The 22,582-nt window shown below is 41.1% G+C and overlaps 1 protein-coding gene and 1 long non-coding RNA gene across 2 annotated transcripts in view; one reads left to right on the top strand and one right to left on the bottom strand.

Moving 5' to 3' along the window:
* Window positions 1-1,982: 1,982 nt before the first annotated feature.
* On the top strand, window positions 1,983-22,527 carry LOC110537046 (uncharacterized). Its single transcript, XR_002475558.3, has 3 exons — window positions 1,983-2,242; window positions 15,803-15,981; window positions 22,189-22,527. It is a non-coding gene; the product is annotated as an uncharacterized LOC110537046 (long non-coding RNA).
* Window positions 9,451-22,582, bottom strand: part of LOC110537044 (BDNF/NT-3 growth factors receptor) — a 28,892-nt gene continuing 15,760 nt past the window's right edge. The window contains exons 15-18 of the mRNA XM_036937025.2: window positions 22,226-22,398; window positions 15,725-15,965; window positions 13,823-13,981; window positions 9,451-11,765 (exon numbers count right to left, since the gene is read on the bottom strand). Of these exons, the coding sequence (XP_036792920.1) occupies window positions 11,580-11,765; window positions 13,823-13,981; window positions 15,725-15,965; window positions 22,226-22,398 (759 nt within the window). The 3' untranslated portion in view covers window positions 9,451-11,579. The remainder of the gene's footprint in view (window positions 11,766-13,822; window positions 13,982-15,724; window positions 15,966-22,225; window positions 22,399-22,582) is intronic.

Below are 22,582 nucleotides of genomic sequence, written 5' to 3'. Positions count from 1 at the left end.
TATAAAGGGATAGTGTGAGATTCTGGGAATAAAGCCATTTTCTAGTTCCCCCGTGTCAGGCGAACTTGTGGATACCATTTTTGTCTTTGCGTGCAGTATGAAGAAAGTTAGAGGCAGTTTTGTGAGCCAATGCTAACTAGAGTTAAGCAATGACTGGATGTCTACAGGTACATTAGCATACTCAACAGTACCTACAATTGTATTTACAATTTCACCTGACTCTGGGTAAGTAGAAAAATTGCTTAATTTCCAGAATCTCGCAGTATCCCTTTTAAGGAGTTATTTTATTTAACTGGGTGTGTACCAAACAAGGTTACAAAAGCAAGGCTCAACAAAATACTATTGTGCAGCACCAACTTCCCTGGTTGTAAAGACCAATGGACCCTGTGTACTTTGACCTCTCACTGCACATCAATGCCTGCACCTTTTTACTACTAGTATGACTGAGCAGTGAGCAACACACTGCACTCACTATGGAAACAAGTAGGCCCTAGTGTCTATAAACTAAAATTATTTGGAAAGGCACACACCGGTCTATATAAAGGTGCCACAGTTGACAGTGCATGTCAGAGTAATAACCAAGTCAGGAGGTTGAAGGAATTAACTGTAGAATGCCAAGGCAGGATTGTGCACAGTTCTGGGGAAGGGTACAAAAACATGTCTGCAGCATTGAAGGTCCCCAAGAACACAGTGGTCTCCATCCTTAAATGGAAGAAGTTTGGAACCACCAATAAGCTTTTTCTGTGGGGTTGTGTTGGTGGTGTAACCGTGTTAGAGCTGTCAAATCTGTGAGCTCTGGTGGTCATTGTCACAAACCACAGGAATTGTAAGCTATATGGAAATGACACATTGTAATTCATTTTAAGGAAGTAATAGATTAAAATCAGTGTAAAAACTTGTAACACTGCTGCATGGGATTTTTACTCGTGCATCCGATGCAGGAGCCGCGTGTTGATTTGACAGCTCTATCACAGTTCACCCTCCTACACGCTTTAAAGATTTTTTAAAAAAGCAATGAAAAACTATTTGTCAGTTTACACAGGTTACTGCTGATCGAATCCTGGCCTAAATGACTGCAACAAAGGTTATGCTCATTAGGGCACACTGTAGCAAAATGTTTTGCAACGGAAAATTTGGTTTTACATTTTTTATATTGGGTAAATTCAGATAGAGAACCACTCCATTTTGTGCCTAATAAAATCGACCAAGCACTAAGAGAAGAATTTGTGGTCCCCAAATCTTAACCTAGAACAAAGCGGCGTGTTTTGCTCTTAATTGTAATCAGAGGGCTGATATAAAAACTATGCATGGCAGTCTCTCTTGGCTAAGAGTTGAGGAGAGACTGACTGCATCACTTCTTTTTATAAGAAATGTGTTGAAAATCCCAAATTGTTTACATAGTCAATTTACACACAGCTCTGACACACACTTATGCCACCAGGGCTCTTTTCATAGTCCCCAAATCCAGAACAAATTCAAGAAAGCGTACAGTGTTATATTATTGCATGGAGCTTCCTTCCATCTCATATTGCTCAAATAAACAGCAAACCTTTTTTCAAAACCAGAAAGCAAACCGGCACAACGATGCTCCTCTATTTGACCTAGATAGTTTGTGTGTATATGCAGGCTACATGTGCCTTTTAAAAATGTATGTAGTTCTATTCTTGTCTAATGATGTTCTGTATTATGTCATTCTGTATTATGTTTCATGTTTTGTGTGGACCCCAGAAATCCTAATAAAATACCAAATAACCAGTTGGGGAGGAAATGTAAGAATTGTCCTACGGACCACTTCACACTGCTAGTTTTGATTTGACTGTGTATCAGGACCTTTGCTACGGGCCAGCTGCCGTTGTCACTTAACTGTGTTTGTTAGATCCCAACTTTGACCTTGGAATTCCTTTCATAAAACTGCGAGGGCTGGCTCTTTTAAAATAGCCACCAGACGCAGTGGTGGGTGCACATATCAAGTATCAATCAACACTGCTTAGATACTCTGCCTGTCTATCAGACAGAATAGAGAGTTGGGTCATATTCAGTAGGCACAAAATGTAAGAAAGTACCTCCCTGGAAATAACAGCTATCTGAACAAGTAACTCATTTTCTGTTGCCAAAACATTTTGCTATGGTGTGCCCTGATGGTGGAGCAGGAGCAGTAAATCAATGTGATTTATGAGATGCATGGATCTGGTGAGGCTACTGGGGTACAAGATTGGGAGCGTGCTATGGAATTCTGCTGCAGGTCGGTAGCCTACTTGCAATATATCATGTGAATTGATTTGATGAGATATTATTGGCATATCCGGTTTACAATTTCACATAACTTGCTAACAATTGAACAGCTGCACAAAGACACCCATATCTCAGATAATTCAATCAGCTTGGTGTTCTATAAATTATTTAGATGTACACAACCTCACGGATCATAACGCATGAGATTGGTATTGTAAATTATAACTGACATTATGAAAGGAGACAACTTATTGTAAGACATACCACCTTTATTAAATGCACAGTGTTACAAGGAACAATTCCATTAACTGCAGAGAAGTTACTCGCATGATGCACAAAGATTTGATTGATAGAATTGAATGTTACGTAAGCAGTGACACAATCTGCTGGGAGAAAAAAAAAACACACACACACACACCGCAGTTCAGGGGCATCATACTCACAAACGTATGACCGTGTACACTCTGACTCTCACTCGACATCATTCAGCCAGCAAGTAAAACATATCTGCACAGGGATAAAAAAAAATGCTTTTTCATATTTACAAAATAACCAGTGGCAATCCCCCCCATCCCGAGAGATTACATTCAAAAAAAAGGTCCCATCCCTTCTAGATTACATTCAAAATAACATACTATTATTCATGATGCAGTCACAGTTATTCATCTGAAAGAAGACCAATAGGCCAGAAATAGACGAGTGGTTGGGTGGTGAAATGATGATGGTCCCCATTGGTTCACCTGGTCGCTGGATTTGGTCCTTCGATGTTCCAGGTGACCAAGAAGTTATGGCCTTCTCACAGACAGGCGGCACTCAGTCAGTCATAACCTCTATGGTCCTTCCACCAGATAGGAAAGAAGGGTGAGCTGGGATATAGGACTGAATCAGTTCCTTCTTCATAGAGAAAATACCATTTTAAAGGAATCTCTTCTCGAGTTCGAAAGTTCCACCAAAAAATGTGATAGTATTCTCACTGATATGAACAAGCACAAATAAATTATATTTGTTTTTTTAGCACTAATACATTTGTATTTACATATTGCCAGTGGCCCATAACACATTTTTGTCACACGTTTTTTGATGAAGTACCTGTTTGAAACAGAATATACTATAGAACATACTATTCATTTAGACAAATATACGAACTGTACAAAATGGAATGCAGATTACAGGCGATTCAGAATATTCAGAGCAGACACACATGACTATAATAGAGAATGGCCTAAAAAGCTGGAACTGGTCAAGAAAGAACCGACCATTGACAGATCATGGTCGCCAAACAAATATGTACGCTTTTTCAGTGTTATGTTGCAGACAGTCCAACATAGCTGAAGGCAGGTTTTTGTGGTGTTAAGCAAAGAATGCAACAGGGATGATGGTGATAATACAGCAATTGAATTGACAGTGGCTCAACGCACAGGAGTTTGGGTGTGCACTTCTGACTCACTAAAGAGCATTATTGCCACAGCAAACATTAATGCACTGGATAATCTCCATATCAAAAGCCAAAGGTTATGGGAACTGGGATCTTATGTAGTATCACTGATAAAACAGTAGTGTAGAGATCACGTTTATGAGTAAGAGTTCGGCCCGAGATTCTATCCGATAGCCCCTTTTCGGCAATACATGTTAGTGTCGCCATGGAGATCGCGTTCAAAGTAAACACTGCAGATGTTGGCTCAATTGGAAATGACCGTTAAATGCAAACTGTGCTACAACGTGGATCTTCCGCAGTCCAGATTGAATCCTGGCCTTAGCCTACTCCAGTAAAGACAGCATAGAGATAGAGAAAGTGGAAAGATTTTACATTGATATTGATATCACTGCAGAAAAAATCTGATTTGAAACACCACAGATCCCTGTGACATTAATGGTCCTTTTCCATATTGACCAGTCATAATAGGGAATGCATGATCAACATGAAGATTCAGTCAAAAGCAGGGGAGATGTTGGTTAATAGGAAGTTGTTTAGGTAATCATATATTGGTAGATACTGCCTCAGAGTTACCAAGTCATCACATCCTTGATAGGACCTGTTCAGGAGGCCTCACAGCTCTACTGTACAACATGGGGGATCAGACTTAAGCTACTCTCACAACTGATCCTAACCACTGCAATAGCTTATAGGACAAAGATCATCAACTACACTGAACAAAAATATAAACGCAACATGTAAAGTGTTGGTCCCATGTTTCATGAGCTGAAATAAAAGATCCCAGAAATTTTCCATACACACACAAAGCTTATTTTGCTCAAATTTTGTGCATAAATTTGTTTACATACCTGTTAGTGAGCATTTATCCTTTGTCAAGATAATCCATCAACCTGGCAGGTGTGACATGATCATTACACAGGTGAACCTTGTGCTGAGGACAACAAAAGGCTACTCTAAAATGTGCAGTTGTCTCAGATGTCTCAAGTTTTGAGGGAGTGTGCAATTGGTATGCTGACTGCAGGAATGTCCACCAGAGTTGTTGCCAGATAATTTAATGTTAATTTCTACCGTAAGCCACCTCCAACATAATTTTAGAGAATTTGGCAGTACATCCAACCGGCCTCACAACCGCACACCACGTGTAACCACGCCAGCCCAGAACCTCCACATCCGGCTTCTTCACCTGTGGGATCGTCTGAGACCAGCCACCCAGACAGCTGATGAAACTGAGGAGTATTTCTATTGGTAATAAATCCCTTTTCTGGAGAACTCAGACGGCTGATTCAGATATAGCTGGCTTTAGATACTTACAATAGTCTATCCACTCAGAAATCGACTGTTTGGAATTATGTTATTTTTGTTGGCTGGGCCTGGCTCCCCAGTGGGTGGGCCTGGCTCCCAAATTGGTGGGCCCATCCATGGCTGTGCCCCTGCCCAGTCATGTGAAATTCATAGATTAGGTCCTAATTTATTTATTTCAATTGACTGATTTCCTTATATAAACTGTAACTCAATAAAATCATTGAAATTGTTGCATGTTGCGTCTATATTTTTGTTCAGTATAGATTCAGCTGTGGCCGATGTCTTCCTTGAGCGGATGCTCAGGGGCCCGGAACATAGTTATAAGTAATTTGTAGACTACAAATAGACCGCATGAACTCCAGACCTTGCTTACGTTTGTATACGGTCACATACAGTTGAAGTCGGTAGTTTATATATACGTATATGCATAGTCACTTTAACGATACATTCATGAACATACTACCTCAATTGGGCCGACCAACCAGTGCTCCCGCACATTGGCTAACCGGGCTATCTGCATTGTGTCCCACCCACCACCCCCTCTTTTACGCTACTGCTACTCTCTGTTCATCATATATGCATAGTCACTTTAACCATATCTACATGTACATACTACCTCAATCAGCCTGACTAACCGGTGTCTGTATGTAGCCTCACTACTTTTATAGCCTGGCTACTGTATATAGCCTGTCTTTTTACTGTTGTTTTATTTCTTTACCTACCTATTGTTCATCTAATACCTTTTTTGCACTATTGGTTAGAGCCTGTAAGTAAGCATTTCACTGTAAGGTCTACTAAACCTGTTGTATTCAGTGCACGTGACAAATAAACTTTGATTTGATTTGACTTAGGTTGGAGTCATTTAAAAATAGTTTTCATCCATTCTACAAATTTCTTGTTAACAAACTATAGTTTTGGCAAGTTGGTTAGAACATCTACTTTGTGCGTGATTTTAATAATAATTTTTCCAACAATTGTTGACAAACAGATTATTTCACGTATAATTCACTGTATCACAATTCCAGTGGGTCAGAAGTTTACATAATGTACACTAAGTTGACTGTGCCTTTAAACAGCGTGGAAAATTCCAGAAAATTATGTAATGGCTTTAGACGCTTCCTATAGGCTAATTGACATCATTTGAGTCAATTGTAGATGTACCTGTGGATGTATTTCAAGGCCAACCTTCAAACTCAGTCCCTCTTTGTTTGACATCATGGGAAAATCAAAAGAAATCAGCCTAGACCTAAGAAAAAAATTGTAGACCTCCACAAGTCTGGTTCATCCTTGGGATCAATTTCCAAATGCCTGAAGGTACCATGTTAATCTGTACAAACAATAGTACGCAAGTATAAACACCATGGGACCACGCAGCCGTCATACCGCTCAGGAAGGAGACGCGTTCTGTCTCCTAGAGATTGGTGCAAAAAGTGCAAATCAATCCCAGAACAACAGCAAAGGACCTTGCGAAGATGCTGGAGGAAACAGGTACAAAAGTATCTAATTCCACGGTAAAACAAGTCCTATATCAACATAACCTGAAAGGCCACTCAGCAAAGAAGAAGCCACTGCTCCAAAACCGCCATAAAAAAGTCAGACTACGGTTGGCAACTGCACATGGGGACAAAGATCATACTTTTTGGAGAAATGTCCTCTGGTCTGATGAAACAAAAATATAACTGTATGGCCAAAATGACCATCGTTATGTTTGGAGGAAAAAGGGGGAGGCTAGCAAGCCGAAGAACACCATCCCAACCATGAAGCACGGGGGTGGCAGCATCATGTTGTGGGGGTGCTTTGATGTGGGATTGTAACGTTCGTCGTTAAGGGTAGACCAAGGCGCAGCGTGATTTGAGTTCATCATATTTTATTAAAATGTGAACCAGCAAAAAAACAATAAACAATACACCGAACGAAAAAATCGTGCAAAAATACATGCAACCAAACAAAGATGCCACAACTGAAGGTGGGAAAAAGGGTATGATCCCCAATCAGAGACAACGATAGACAGCTGCCTCTGATTGGGAACCATACTAGGCCAACAAAGAAAAAACCCCATAGATATACAAAAACTAGAGTACCCACCCTAGTCACACCTAACTAAAATATAGAGAATAAACAGGGATCTCTAAGGTCAGGGCATGTCAAGGAGGGACTGGTGCACTTCAAAAAATAGATGGCATCATGAGGCAGGAAAATTATGTGGATATATTGAGGCAACATCAGTCATGAAGTTAAAGCTTGGTCACAAATGGGTCTTCCAAATGGACAATGACGCCAAGCATATTTCCAAAGTTGTGGCAAAATGGCTTAAGGACAACAAAGTCAAGGTATTGGAGTGGCCATCACAAAGCCCTGACCTCAATCCTATAGAAAATTGTGGGCAGAACTGAAAAGACGTGTGCGAGCAAGGAGGCCTACAAACCTGACTCAGTTACACCAGCTCTGTCAGGAGGAATTGGCCAAAATTCACCCAACATATTGTGGGAAGCTTGTGGAAGGCTACCTGAGATGTTTGACCCAAGTTAAACAATTTAAAGGCAATGCTACTAAATACTAATTGAGTGTATGTAAACTTCTGACCCACTGGGAATGTGATGAAAGAAATCAAAGCTGAAATAAATGATTCTCTCTACTACTATTCTGACATTTCACATTCTTAAAATAAAGTGGTGATACTAACTAACCTAAGGCAGGGAATTTTTACTAGGATTAAATGTCAGGAATTGTGAAAAACTGAGTTTAAATGTATTTGGCTAAGGTGTATGGAAACTTCCGACATCAAATGTATCTCTATTATGCGTGGTAATACTTTGGAACATATTTCCAAAATTAAAATCAATTGGGGCTGCTTTTCTGGTGTTTTTATATTTTTATGTCCAAAAATAAAAGTATATGATTTTTTTATCAAAAAACTTGGGGGGCAAATAAAATCACCCACGGACCGAATTTGGCCAACAGGTGGGAAATCCTGTTATAGGATATGAGATATACTGTATATCAATCAATGTAAGATCACAGAATCACACCCTGGTTGCAATAATATGCTATACAAAATAGAAACAAGTAAATTAGTAATTTAAGTGCATAAATAGCTGAATAGGGGCATTCTACCAGAAAACCTTTTCTAACTCAAGGCTCATACTAAGAGCAGCGCCCATACTCTGTCAATTCCCCACAAATACAGCTGACATAGATAAAATATCCTCAAAAGGCAAAATCCATCATTTCCTATCGGCTTCAATATACTATAACATTTTATCAATGTCGACAACAACCTCAACAACATTTGTAAAGTTGCCTCTGAAAATGCAAAACAAACAGTGGAGTAGAGTTATGGGCCACCAAAAGAATCATATGTTGGAAGATAAAGGGGATGCTCTATCTAAAGGGGATGCTCTATCTAAAGGGGATGCTCTATCTAAAGGGGATGCTCTTTCTAAAGGGGATGCTCTATCTAAAGGGGATCCTCTATCTAAAGGGGATGCTCTATCTAAAGGGGATGCTCTATCTAAAGGGGATGCTCTATCTAAAGGGGATGCTCTATCTAAAGGGGATGCTCTATCTAAAGGGGATCCTCTATCTAAAGGGGATGCTCTATCTAAAGGGGATCCTCTATCTAAAGGGGATCCTCTATCTAAAGGGGATGCTCTATCTAAAGGGGATGCTCTATCTAAAGGGGATGCTCTATCTAAAGGGGATGCTCTTTCTAAAGGGGATGCTCTATCTAAAGGGGATGCTCTATCTAAAGGGGATGCTCTTTCTAAAGGGGATGCTCTATCTAAAGGGGATGCTCTATCTAAAGGGGATGCTCTTTCTAAAGGGGATGCTCTTTCTAAAGGGGATGCTCTATCTAAAGGGGATGCTCTATCTAAAGGGGATGCTCTATCTAAAGGGGATGCTCTTTCTAAAGGGGATGCTCTTTCTAAAGGGGATGCTCTATCTAAAGGGGATGCTCTATCTAAAGGGGATGCTCTATCTAAAGGGGATGCTCTTTCTAAAGGGGATGCTCTATCTAAAGGAGATGCTCTATCTAAAGGGGATGCTCTATCTAAAGGGGATGCTCTATCTAAAGGGGATGCTCTTTCTAAAGGGGATGCTCTATCACCAGCCATTGCTGGTGAATGTGCTCTTCACAAATGACAAAACAAAAGGACAATGTTATGCTATGCTCAACTTCCATACTGCTGTGATTTGAGTTGAGGCAACTCAAAGTTCCTCCCTCTTCCAACTTTATACTAGGATATTTTTCACTGTGCTTTAGTTATGCAGTTAAGACTGACATGTGTAGTGCATTCTAAACACATTCAAAACACCAACACCTTCTACATGGACAATGGACAATGTAAGAAGCTAGCAAAATATATTCAGATAGAAAATACCACTGATAATGAACCACAAGCAGAAAACATTAATAAAAACAAAGAAAATAATACAAATTAAAAAAAGATTCATAAATATGGCATAGAGATGCCATTGTCTTTTAAAAGGTAAACGCTTATTTTAATAAGATTAATGTGTTTTCGTAATATGCACATATGGATATCAACATTCAGGGGATTAACAGTGTTGGTTGTGTGGATGAATGGCTCTCATTCTCTCTGGACTGAGGGTACATACATAGAGACTTAACATAACATTCATAACCCTACATGCTGCAGTACATTAACATTTCATAAATACATGGAGAAAAACATTCATGACATGCTTACATACTGCTTATGAATGTGTTATGAAGTCATTATAAGTCCTAAGAGGTACCCTTCATGGCCAGCTCTGGTTGGCCATGACGACAACAGTCCAGTCACAAATCAAAATGTAAAGACATGACTTAACATGGAAACAATAGAGTCAAGAGCCCTTGACATCAATTAGAAAGTTCTCACATCATAAAAATAGTCCATGACATCTATATAAGCGGTACTTCATTGCAATGGGTTTAGTTTTCTTTGCACGTCTCAACTTTATATGTCGCTCCACACGAGATGTTCCTCATGTTAGGAATAACAAGGAAATGCTGTATCCATGTTGGCACGTGTCCATGATGATTTTGAGATGCAGTCATTTTCCCTTGGTTTATCAACAGCAAACACAGTACAATAAAAAAATGTACATTAAGGATCTGTTTCGCTGACCCAGATTTGGCCTACTCCTTTTTTTGGGGGGGGGGGGAATTTGACCCCCTTTTCTCCCGAATTTCGTGGTATCCAATTGTTTAGTTGTCACGTTCTGACCTTTATTTCCGTTGTTTTGTATTTATTTAGTATGGTCAGGGCGTGAGTTGGGTGGGCAGTCTATGTTTGTTTTTCTATGTTTTCGGCCTAGTATGGTTCTCAATCAGAGGCAGGTGTCATTAGTTGTCTCTGATTGAGAATCATACTTAGGTAGCCTGGGTTGCACTGTTTGTTTGTGGGTGATTGTCTATGTTGATGGCTTGTTTCAGCACAGTCCATATGATTAGCTTCACGGTTGTTATTTTGTTTACTGGTTTTGTATAGTTTTCAGTGTTCACTACTTTCTTTATTAAATATTGACCATGGACACTTACCACGCCGCGGATTGGTCCTCAGATCCTTTTCGCCTCTCCTCTTCAGATGAAGAGGAGAACGACCGTGACATTAGTAGCTACTATCTTGTCTCATCGCTACAACTCCCGTACGGGCTTGGGAGAGACGAAGGTTGAAAGTCATGCGTCCTCCGATACATAACCCAACCAAGCCGCACTGCTTCTTAACACAGCGCGCATCCAACCCAGAAGCCAGCCGCACCAATGTGTCGGAGGAAACACCGTGCATCTGGCAACCTTGGTTAGCGTGCACTGCGCCTGGCCCGCCACAGGAGTCGCTGGTGCGCGATGAGTCAAGGATATCCCTACCGGCCAAACCCTCCCTAACCTGGACGACGCTGGGCCAATTGTGCGTCGCCCCACAGACCTCCCGGTCGCGGCCGGTTGCGACAGAGCCTGGGCGCAAACCCAGAGTCTCTGGTGGCACAGCTGGCGCGACCTTAACCACTGCGCCACCCGGGAGGCCTTGGCCTACTCCTTGACTAAATTACAATTTAATAAAGATTACTGATCATTTGGTTTCATGGACATTATTAAGTTATTCTTTGACTATTATTCAAAAAGTCCCCGTCAAAGTCCAAGACTATGTAATTCAAGGTTAACTGATGTTTATGAAATACTATTTTTTGCTCTTGATTAACTAAACCAGAATTGGGCCTACTCCAGGAATATTTTAATCTGGGTTTGAGAAACGGTTCCTAAGAGTATTTTCAAATGGACAAGGAAAGGAAATGGCAATCAAATGTAAGGCTTTTGTCTATGTGATGAGCAGGCAGAAGCACAGTCAGCACACAGAAACACATACAGTATGCTCACACACACACCTCTACACTCATCCTACCCAGATACACACATACAGTATGGTCTCACACACACACACACACACACACACACACACACATCCTACCCATACACACACACACAGTATGCTCACACACACAAACTCCACCCTTATTCGCACCCATACAAACAGTATGCTCGCTCGTACGCACACAACTCCATCCTCATTCCCTCCCATACACAAACACAGCCGATCAGACTCACTCAGCCCAGAATATCCAGGTAGACAGGCGAGGCCTTGGACAGATTCTGGAGCAGGCTGTGGATCTCTTTGATGTTCAGTCTCATGTAGGGTTCTCTCTGCCAGCAGCCCAGCATCAGGTCGTACACCTCCTTTGGACAAGAACGCGGCCGCTGCAGCACGCGCCCCTGGGTGATGCACTCAATCACCTGTAGGGGGAGCACCACGGGTCACTACCACTGCTCAGTACTTTTTCAATTTAATTCAAATGAAATGCATTTATCCCCACAGGGGATATGTACCCCTATGTACCCGTCAAAGGTTTCAACACACCTATTAATTCAAGGGTTTTTCTTTATTTTTACTATTTTCTACACTGTAGAATAATAGTGAATATATCAAAACTATGAATTAACATATGGAATCATGTAGTAACCAATAAAGTCCTAAAGTAGCTACCCTTCGCCTTGATGACAGCTTTGCCCAATCTTGGCATTCTCTCAACCAGTTTCAAGAGGAATGCTTTTCCAACAGTCTTGAAGGGGTTCCCACATATGCTGAGCATTTGTTGGCTGCTTTTCCTTCACTCTGCGGTCCAATTCATCCCAAACCATCTCAATTAGGTTGAGGTCAGGTGATTGTGGAGGCCAGGTCATCTGATGCAGCACTCCACCACACTCCTTCTTGGTGAAATAGCCCTTACACAGTCTGGAGGTGTGTTTTGGGCCATTGTCCTGTTGAAAAACTAATCATAGTCCCACTAGACACAAACCAGATGGGATGGCGTATCACTGCAGAATGCTGTGGTAGCCATGCTGGTTAAGTGTGCCTTGAATTCTAAATAAATCACAGACAGTGTCACCAGCAAAGCACACCCACACCATCACACCTCCGCCTCCATGCTTCATGGTGGGAACTACACATGCGCAGATCATCTGTTCACCTACTCTGCGTCTCACAAAGACAAGGTGGTTGGAAATAAAAATCTCAAATTCAGACCAAAGGACAGATTTACAATGGTCTAATGTCCATTGGCCATGTTTCTTGGCCCAAGCAAGTCTCTTATTTTTGGTGTCCTTTAGTAGTGGTTTCTTTGAAGCAATTTGACCATGAAGGCCTGATTCATGCGGTCTTCTCTGAACAGTTGATGTTGAGATGTGTCTGTTACTTGAACTCTGTGAAGCATTTATTTGGGTTGCAATTTCAGAGACTGTTAACTAATGAACTTATCCTCTGCAGCAGAGGTAACTCTGGGTCTTCCTTTCCTGTGGCGGTCCTCATAAGCCAGTTTCATCATAGCGCTTGATGGTTTTTCAGACTGCACTTGAAGAAACTTTCAAAGTTCTTGAAATGTTCCGGATTGACAGACCTTCATGTCTTAAAGTAATGATGGACTGTAATTTCTCTTTGATTATTTGAGCTGTTCTTGCCAAAATATGGACATGGTATTCTATCAAATAGGGCTATCTTCTGTATACCACCCCTACTTTGTCACAACACAACTGATTGGCTTAAACGCATTAAGGAAAGAACTTCCACAATTAAACTTTTAACAAGGCACACCTGTTAATTGAAATGCATTCCAGTTGACTACCTAATGAAGCTGGTTGAGAGAATGCCAAGAGTGTGCAAAGCTGTCATCAAGGCAAAGGGTGGCTACTTTGAAGAATCTCAAATATAAAATATATTTTGATTTGTTTTACATTTTTTGGGTTACTACATGATTCCATAAATGTTATTTTATAGTTTTGATGTCTTCGTTATTATTCTACAATGTAAAACATAAAAGACAAACCCTGGAATGAGTAGTTGCGTCCAAACTTTTGACTGGTACTGTATATTCATAATACATTTCAAATCTATGTGGACAATACAAATGTGACCTACTGTAACTAAGATTAGAAAAAGAGACAACAGCAGAGTGATGTATTGTGTTTTGGGCTATCATGTCACATGACCTCAATTTGAACCTTTATTTTAAGTATTTTCCAAAAATTACACCACAAATTAAAGCAATTGTCTGAGGATGGTGCCGGACGATCTGACATAAAAAATAAAAGGGGACAGTTTGTTGAAAAAGCTTTAAATAAGAGTTTAAAATCCAGGTCATGTGACATGACTGTCCAAAACACAAGTCCCTAACTATGTTACCAGTGTAGTCAATCTACTTTAGGAAAGGTTTGAGCTTCTGTCTCTGACCTTGTCATCTCAGAACCCAGAACCAAATCCCATTGAGTGCTGCTGTCTGTCATAAGAGACTACTGACCTCATTGTTGGAGAGCTGGTACCAGGGCTGCTTCCCATAGGTGAAGATCTCCCAGAGGACCACGCCCAGACTCCAGACGTCGCTCTCCGTGGTGAACCGCCGGTACATGATGCTCTCAGGAGGCATCCACCGGATGGGCAGCATGGTGTGACCCCCCACCTGGAAACATACAAAGGATCCATCAGGAACCATCCAGGAAAACCACAGAGAAGGTCAAAGGAAGGAGATGAAGGTTAGAACAAACTGTAGTGAAGAAAATAAGCTACCCCCCCGAGAAAGGGTTAAATGGATAGGTGTTGAGTCACTTAGCTCCACAAGAAGCTGAAAGGACTGAGTCAGTCAGGTCAGTAACCAACCTACACGATAAGGCCTTTGGTTAACATGACATGTACACAAATGTATATTGTGTGTGAGCCTAGAGTTCTCGTGGAATGCAATGTCATGATGTGATATATAAAAATAAAATAAATGTATTTAAACCCAACTCGCACAATTCATTTTTTGCCTGTAATGGTATTAACAATCTTCTGCCATGGCTAATATTGACATCACATGTGTCGGTTTACAATAACTGGCTAATTATTACATGTGTTGAGCCAAGTGCTGTTCAGCTGCATTCTTGGTCTTCCTATATGTGTATTAGTGAGTGGGCCTATTCATATGCTGCTATCTGGTTGGGGGATGATGGGTCTCAGTTACATTTTGTAATGATTCTCCCCAGAGAGGGCTAGTCAGCAGCAGAGGGTACTGTTGTCTACATAGACCCTAGGACTGGGAGACAGAACATGTCTGCAACTAACAAATCATATTACTGGCTTAACATTACTGTCTGTAAGGTCTGTAGCGTTGTCCATACTATAATTTTTTATTATAATTTTTTGTTGTTGTTACTTTTACCCATTTTTCGCCACAATTTCGTGGTATCCAATTGATAGTTACAGTCGTGTCTCATCACTGCAACTCCAGTATGGACACGGAAGAGGCGAAGGTCGAGAGCCGTGTGTCCTCCAAACCACAACCCAACCAAGCCGCACTGCTTCTTGACACAATGCCCACTTAACCCGGTAGCCAGCTGTACCAATATGTCGGAGGAAACACTGTGCACCTTCTGACCGTGTCAGCGTGCACTGCGCCCGGCCCGCCACAGGAGTTGCTAGTGCGCGATGGGACAAGGACAACCCTGCCGGCCAAACACTCCCCTAACCCGGATGACGCTGGGCCAATTGTGCGCCGCCCCATGGCATGGGTCTCCCTGTCGCGGCCGGCTGCGACAGATTCTGGACTCAAACCCAGAATCTCTAGTGGCTGTTTATACTATTCTAGTGTAGACTAGATAGTAACAGCTAGCCTGGTCACCCAATCGGTTTGTGCTTTAACTAGCCAATCCCAGTGCAGCATTACAACAACAATAAAGTTGGGTAAAGCAGAAACAGATTGGGCTAGCCGCTATGGTAGATTATTTTTTCCTCACAATATGTGAAATGGGTTAGATACTGGAGGAGCTTTCATGAAATCTTGGTATTTTAAGAACAGTAAAAAAACAGACTTGCCTTAAAATAGTGTAGGTAGAATTCACGGCTAAATTTGCATTGCAGTGTTAACGCAAAGTCAACCATGAACTCCTTGCTCAGGGAAAAAACTGCCAGTGCAATTTGCACTGTTGCCCCCTATAACCATGGAAACAGCATGTTTATGCAGATTATAGAATTTGCATTTAAATGGCATTAAAAATAGATATATTTTTTTTGTTAAAATAACTATTGTTGAAACTGCATGGCTGTTACAAACCAAAACCAGAACAAAATTTAAATTATACATGTGAGAGTATTCCTGTCCTGCTTGTATGTATGTATGTATGTATGCATGCATGCATGCATGTATGTATGTATGTATGAGACTCACTCTGTAGTAGTCGGTACTGTACACGTCCCTGGACATTCCAAAGTCCCCAATCTTGACCAGCAGGTTCTCTCCCACTAGACAGTTGCGTGTGGCCAGGTCTCTGTGGACAAAGTGCTGGGAGGCCAGGTAGACCATGCCTGCAGCAATCTGCTGGGCGATGTGCAGCATCTGGGACTGGGTCAGCTCCACCATCAGGCTGTGCTGCCCATCAGCCATCAGCACCATGTCAGGACCATGGGACCTGCACCACAACACAGGTGGGTCAGACACAATGCAAACTATAGTTACCTACAGCTGACTACAGCGAAGGATAAGTGCAAACTCATACGCTTGCATTGAAATGGAGTTCTCCAGTTTTAATTCAAATACAGTATCACCATCAAACTAACATGCAGTACCAGTCAAATGTTTGGACACACCTACTCATTCAAGGATATTTCTTTACTTTTACTATTTTCTACATTGTAAAATAACAAGGAAAGACATGAATGTATGAAATAACACATATGGAATCATGTAGTAACCAAGAAAAGTGTTAAACAAATGGTATACAGAAGATAGCAGTCGCAAAAACCATCAAGAGCTATGATGAAATTGGCTCTCATGAGGACCGCCATGGGAAAGAAAGACCCAGAATTACCACTGCTGCAGAGGACAAGTTCATTACAGTTACTAGCCTCAGAAATGTCAGCCCAAATAAATGCTCCAGAGTGCAAGTAACAGACACATCTCAACATCAACTATTCAGAGAGGACTGCGTGATTCAGGCCTTCATGGTTGTATTGCTGCAAAGAAACTACTACTAAACTGCTACAGAGCTATATCTATCCTACCCTGCCTTTCTAAGGTCTTCGAAAGCCAAGTTAAGAAACAGATCACAGACGATTTTGAATCCCACCGTACCTTCTCCGCTATGCAATCTGGTTTCCGAGCTGGTCATGGGTGCACCTCAGCCACGCTCACGGTCCTAACTGTCATGACGTGGCCCTCTTTGGATATAGCAAGCACCAACTCTTTCTCTCTCTCTCACCACCTCTCTCTTCCCCCTACACCCAGGCTCTGTTATCTCAGGTCGTAAATTCCTGTAGGAGACTCTCTTCCCCCTCGGCCATGCAGTATAGAGAGAGGGTTCACAGTAGAACAAAGGAACTTCTATCTCACAGAACTTGAGAACTGAACAATATCCATGTTTTAGAGAATGTGTAAACAGTCAGTGGAGAATCCAGCTTTGACCGGTCCATTTTGTCTAATGTTTGTGACCTCATGAGAGACAATACTGCCACATTACCATAATTATGTTTATACAAGAGTCTCTGTTATGACATTTGCATCTAATTATTATATAAAATGAATGAGTAAAGATGAAACTATTTGTGAAATGATGTAATGTGATTTTAAACTGTTTAATGAAAGAGAATCCAATTCCCTTTCAAATTTAACTAAGTCAATGGCCCGCCCCATGAGCACAGACATTGATCTGGCGTCATGGGATAGCCCTCTTCTACTGTTCCAAATATAAACCCCACCTGGAGAAGCCTACTTCAGACCAAGCGTACCGCGATTACCGAGAGGGCTAAGGTTTGAGTAGAGACCATGCATTCCTTGGTTGTTGAATTCCTGACCAAACCACGTGGAGCATTGGCTACACTGGTGGAAATGGTTCAACTCTGAGACTATCGATACCGACAGAATAAAAGCAAATCTTCGATACTAATTACTAGTCTGCAGCTAGAATTTATGTTGACTGAACGTGAAGACTGACAACCGCCGAAACATCTATTCTATAAGAAGATTTCTGAATGGGACTCTGAAGTATCCATTCTAACCATGAAAGACTCCAGGGATGCAAAGAGAAGTTCAGATTAACTTTCCAACAGAAAGACGGACGATTCCTCCAGAGATCATGATAACACACGGAGAGTAAATATATATATTGATTGCAATTATTCCCGAATAAGAGAGCATTCATGTGCAAAGGATTAGCGTTTCAATTATTATAATTATCAACTGTGTAGTGTCACTTGTCTTTCCCGGCCTTCTCAGTCCATACCCACTTCCCCTTATCATTTCCTTGTAACCATATATATTGTTGTTTGTTATGCATTTCTGTGATTTAGTTAGTTAGTAAATAAATGATTAAGACAATTGATGTATGGATGATTCATATTGAAGGCTGGATTCGTGCAGATAACCAACAACTTACGACATTTGGAATGAGACTAACGTGTGGTAAAGAATAATTCATTCATTAGATAGAAGACTAATTGATCAGATATTAAAATATCTGAAAAGTTATATTAGGAAATTATAATGTTGTAATCTGAAGATTTTCCTTGGTGCCCAAGGAAACTACAGGAATATCAAACTACAGGAATATCAATGTTCAACATTCACGAAAATATATGTGTAACACATCAAAATAAAGCTTAACTCCTTGTTAATCCAGCCGCTGTGTCAGATTTAAAAAAAGGCTTTACGGCAAAAGCAGACCATGCGATTATCTGAGGACAGCGCCCCGCATACAAACACATGAAAATCATTTTTCAACCAGGCAGGTGAGACACAAATGTCAGAAATAGCCATATAATAAATTCCTTACCTTTGAAGATCTTCTTTTTGCAATCTCAAATCTCTCAGTGACACAATGAATGGTCGTTTTGTTAGATAAATTCCTTCTTTATATCCCCAAAATGTCAATTTATTTGGCGCGTTTCATTCAGAAATACACCGGTTCCAACTCGCCCAACATGACTACAAAGTATCTAATAAGTTACCTGTAAACTTGGTCCAAACATTTCAAACAACGTTCCTAATCCAACCTCAGGTATCCGAAAATGTAAATAATCGATAAAACTTAAGATGGAATAAACTGTTTCTAATACTGGTTAAAAACAACGTGAAGCACGTTCCTGTTCATGTGCACCAAAATAGTAGGGACCTTCAGAGTGACACATGGAATGAATAGCCCTACTTCTTCATTTCTCAAAAGAAAAACATTGAACAATTTCTGAAGACGGTTGACATCTAGTGGAAGCCATAGGAACTGCAACCAGGTTCCTCATAAATAGGGCTTCCCATAGAAAACCATTGGGAAATCCTATGACCTCAAATTTTTTCCCCCATGGATGGTTTGTCCTCTGGGTTTCGCCTGACAAATCAGTTCTGTTATACTCATAGACATTATATTAACCTCTTTGATCTCTAGGGGCGCTATTTCATTTTTGGATAAAAAACGTTCCCGTTTTAAGCGCGATATTTTGTCACGAAAAGATGCTCGACTATGCATATTCTTGACAGTTTTTGAAAGAAAACACTCTGACGTTTCAGAATCTGCAAAGATATTGTCTGTAAGTGCCCCAGAACTCATTCTACAGGCGAAACCAAGATGATGCGTCAACCAGGAAATGAGCAGAATTTCTGAAGCTCTGTTTTCCATTGTCTCCTTATATGGCTGTGATTGCGCAAGGAATGAGCCTACACTTTCTGTCGTTCCCCCAAGGTGTTAGCAGCATTGTGACGTATTTGTAGGCATATCATTGGAAGATTGACCATAAGAGACTACATTTTCCAAGTGTCTGCCTGGTGTCCTGCGTGGAATTCGGTGCGCAATTGCCAGCTGCTTGTACTTTTCCATTTGATTGAGGGGAGAAACCATGCTTCCAAGAACGATATATCAATGAAGAGATATGTGAAAAACACCTTGAGGATTGATTCTAAACAACGTTTGCCATGTTTTCAGTCAATATTATGGAGTTAATTTGGAAAAAAGTTCGCGTTTTGAGGACTGAATTTTCGGGTTTTTTTGGTAGCCAAATGTGATGTATAAAACGGAGCTATTTCTAATACACAAAGAATCTTTTTGGAAAAACTGAGCATCTGCTATCTAACTGAGAGTATCCTCATTGAAAACATCAGAAGTTCTTCAAAGGTAAATGATTTTATTTGAAGGCTTTTATGTTTTTGTTGAAATGTTGCGTGCTGGATGCTAACGCTAATGCTAACGCTAAATGCTACGCTAGCTAGCTACTTTTACACAAATTATTGTTTTCCTATGGTTGAGAAGCATATTTTGAAAATCTGAGATGACAGTGTTGTTTACAAAAGGCTAAGCTTGAGAGATGGCATATTTATTTCATTTCATTTGCGATTTTCATGAATAGTTAACGTTGCGTTATGGTAATGAGCTTGAGTCTGTATTCCTGATACCGGATCCGGGATGGGGAGATCAGAGAGGTTAACAGTTCCAAAACTTTAGAGTGTTTTCTATCCATATCAACCAATTATACGCATATCCTAGCTTCTGGGCCTGAGTAACAGGCAGTTTACTTTGGGCAAGCTTTTCATCCGGACGTCAAAATACTGCCCCCTAGCCCTAAGAAGTTTTAATTACATTTACATGATTAGTTTAACCACGTAATAATAATTACAGAGAATTGAGTTGATAAAATAACAGTCTTCACTTTAATGATGCCAAAGACACGACATACTGTATACAATATCATAACCGCAATTGATAAGAGACTATAATGTGCAGCTGTATTCATCGACCTGGCCAAGGCTTTCGACTCTGTCAGTCACCACATTCTTATCGGCAGACTCAACAGCCTTGGTTTCTCAAATGACTGCCTCGCCTGGTTCACCAACTACTTCTCAGACTGAGCTCAGTGTGTCAAATCAGAGGGCCTGTTGTCTGGGCCTCTTGCAGTCTCTATGGGGGTGCCACAGGGTTCAATCCTCAGGCCGACACTTTTCTCTGTATACATCAATGATGTCGCTCTTGCTGCTGGTGATTCTCTGATCCACCTCTACGCAGACAACACCATTCTGTATACTTCTGGCCCTTCTTTGGACACTGTTATCTAACCTCCAGACGGGCTTCAATGCCATAGAACTCTCCTTCCGTGGCCTCAAACTGCTCTTAAATGCAAGTAAAACTAAATGCATGCTCTTCAACCGATCACGGCCCACACGTGCCCGCCCGTCCAGCACCACTACTCTGGACGGTTCTGACTTAGAATACGTGGACAACTACAAATACCTAGGTGTATGTTTAGACTGTAAACTCTCCTTCCACACTCACATTAAGCATCTCCAATCCAAAGTTAAATCTAGAATTGGCTTCCTCTTTCGCAACAAAGCATCCTTCACTCATGCTGCCAAACATACCCTTGTAAAACTGACCATCCTACCGATCCTTGACATCGGCGATGTTATTTACAAAATAGCTTCCAACACTCTACTCAGCAAATTGGATGCAGTCTATCACAGTGCCATCCGTTTTGTCACCAAAGCCCCATATACTACCCACCACTGCAACCTGTATGCTCTCGTTGGCTGGCCCTCGCCCTCGCTGGGGCGGCAGGGTAGCTAGTAGGCTAGTGGTTAGAGCGTTGGACTAGTAACCGGAAGGTTGCAAGTTCAAACCCCTGAGCTGACAAGGTACAAATCTGTCGTTCTGCCCCTGAACAGGCAGTTAACCCACTGTTCCTAGGCCGTCATTGAAAATAAGAATTTGTTCTTAACTGACTTGCCTAGTTAAATAAAGGTAAATAAATAAAATATTTGTTGCCAAACCCACTGGCTCCAGGTCATCTGTAAGTCGTTGCTAGGTAAAGCCCCGCCAAATCTCAGCTCACTGGTCACCATAGCAGCACCCACCTGTAGCAAGCACTCCACCAGGTATAATTCACTGGTCCACGCAAAGCGAATTCCTCCTTCGGGCCGCCTTTCCTTCCAGTTCTCTGCTGCCAATGACTGGAACGAACTGCAAAAATCACTGAATTTGGAGACTCATATCTCCCTCACTAGTTTTCAGCACCAGCTGTCAGAGCAGCTCCCAGATCACTGTGCCGTACATAGCCCATCTGTAAATAGACCATCCAACTACCTCATACTGTTATTTATTTTATTTATTTTGCTCCTTTGCACCCCAGTATCTCTACTTGAACACTCATCTTCTGCACATCTATCACTTCAGTGTTTAATTGCGATATTGTAATTATTTCGCCACTATGGCCTATAGTGCCTTATTGCCTTACCTCCCTTATGCTACCTCATTTGCACATACTGTATATAGACTGTTTTTCTATTGTATTATTGACTGTATGTTTGTTTATTCCATGTGTAACTCTGTTGTCTGTGTCACACTGCTTTGTTTTATCTTGGCCAGGTCGCAGTGTTAAATGAGAACTTGTTCTCAACTAGCCTACCTGGTTAAATAAAGGTCAAATAAAAAAATAAATAAAAAAAGCCAAAGGGTGGCTACTTTATCTCAAATATATTTTGATTTATTTTACTCTTTTTTTGGTTACTACATGATTCCGTATGTGTTATTTAACAGTTTTGATGTCTTCACCATTATTCTTCAATGTAGAAAATAGTCCAAATAAAGAAAAATCCTTGAATGAGTAGGTGTGTCCCAACTTTTGACTGGCACACGTCTTATTTCTTTCTATTCAATACAGACACAGGAAGAATAGACACCGGGACACAGGACGGTACCTGAGGAACTTGTTGAGGTCGCCGTGCTTCATGTACTCGAACACCATGATGAGCGGGTCGCTGTCCACACACACGCCGTAGAAGGTGACGATGTGCTCGTGCTGCAGGTTGGTCAGCAGCTCCGCCTCCCGGTGGAAGTCAGCACGGCCGCTCTCGCTGGCCTCTTTCAACGTCTGATGAAGACAGGGATGTGCGTGCATGGGTACGCATGGACACATAATTATCATAATTGATTGCTGCGATTGTTGATTTTTTTCAAAGTCTCCTTCCTACAAAGTTCAATTAAATCCAAAGAGATATTAGTTTGTGGTACTATTATCCAAAACAATGCACAATGAAAAGCACAAACTGCAATTT

The sequence above is a fragment of the Oncorhynchus mykiss genome, chromosome 12 (genome assembly GCF_057628025.1).
Source record: "Oncorhynchus mykiss isolate SJ-2025 chromosome 12, ASM5762802v1, whole genome shotgun sequence".
In the NCBI taxonomy this organism is placed as follows: Eukaryota; Metazoa; Chordata; class Actinopteri; order Salmoniformes; family Salmonidae; genus Oncorhynchus; species Oncorhynchus mykiss.
Note: the sequence above shows the minus strand (reverse complement) of the source record. Positions and strands in the feature narration are given on the sequence as shown.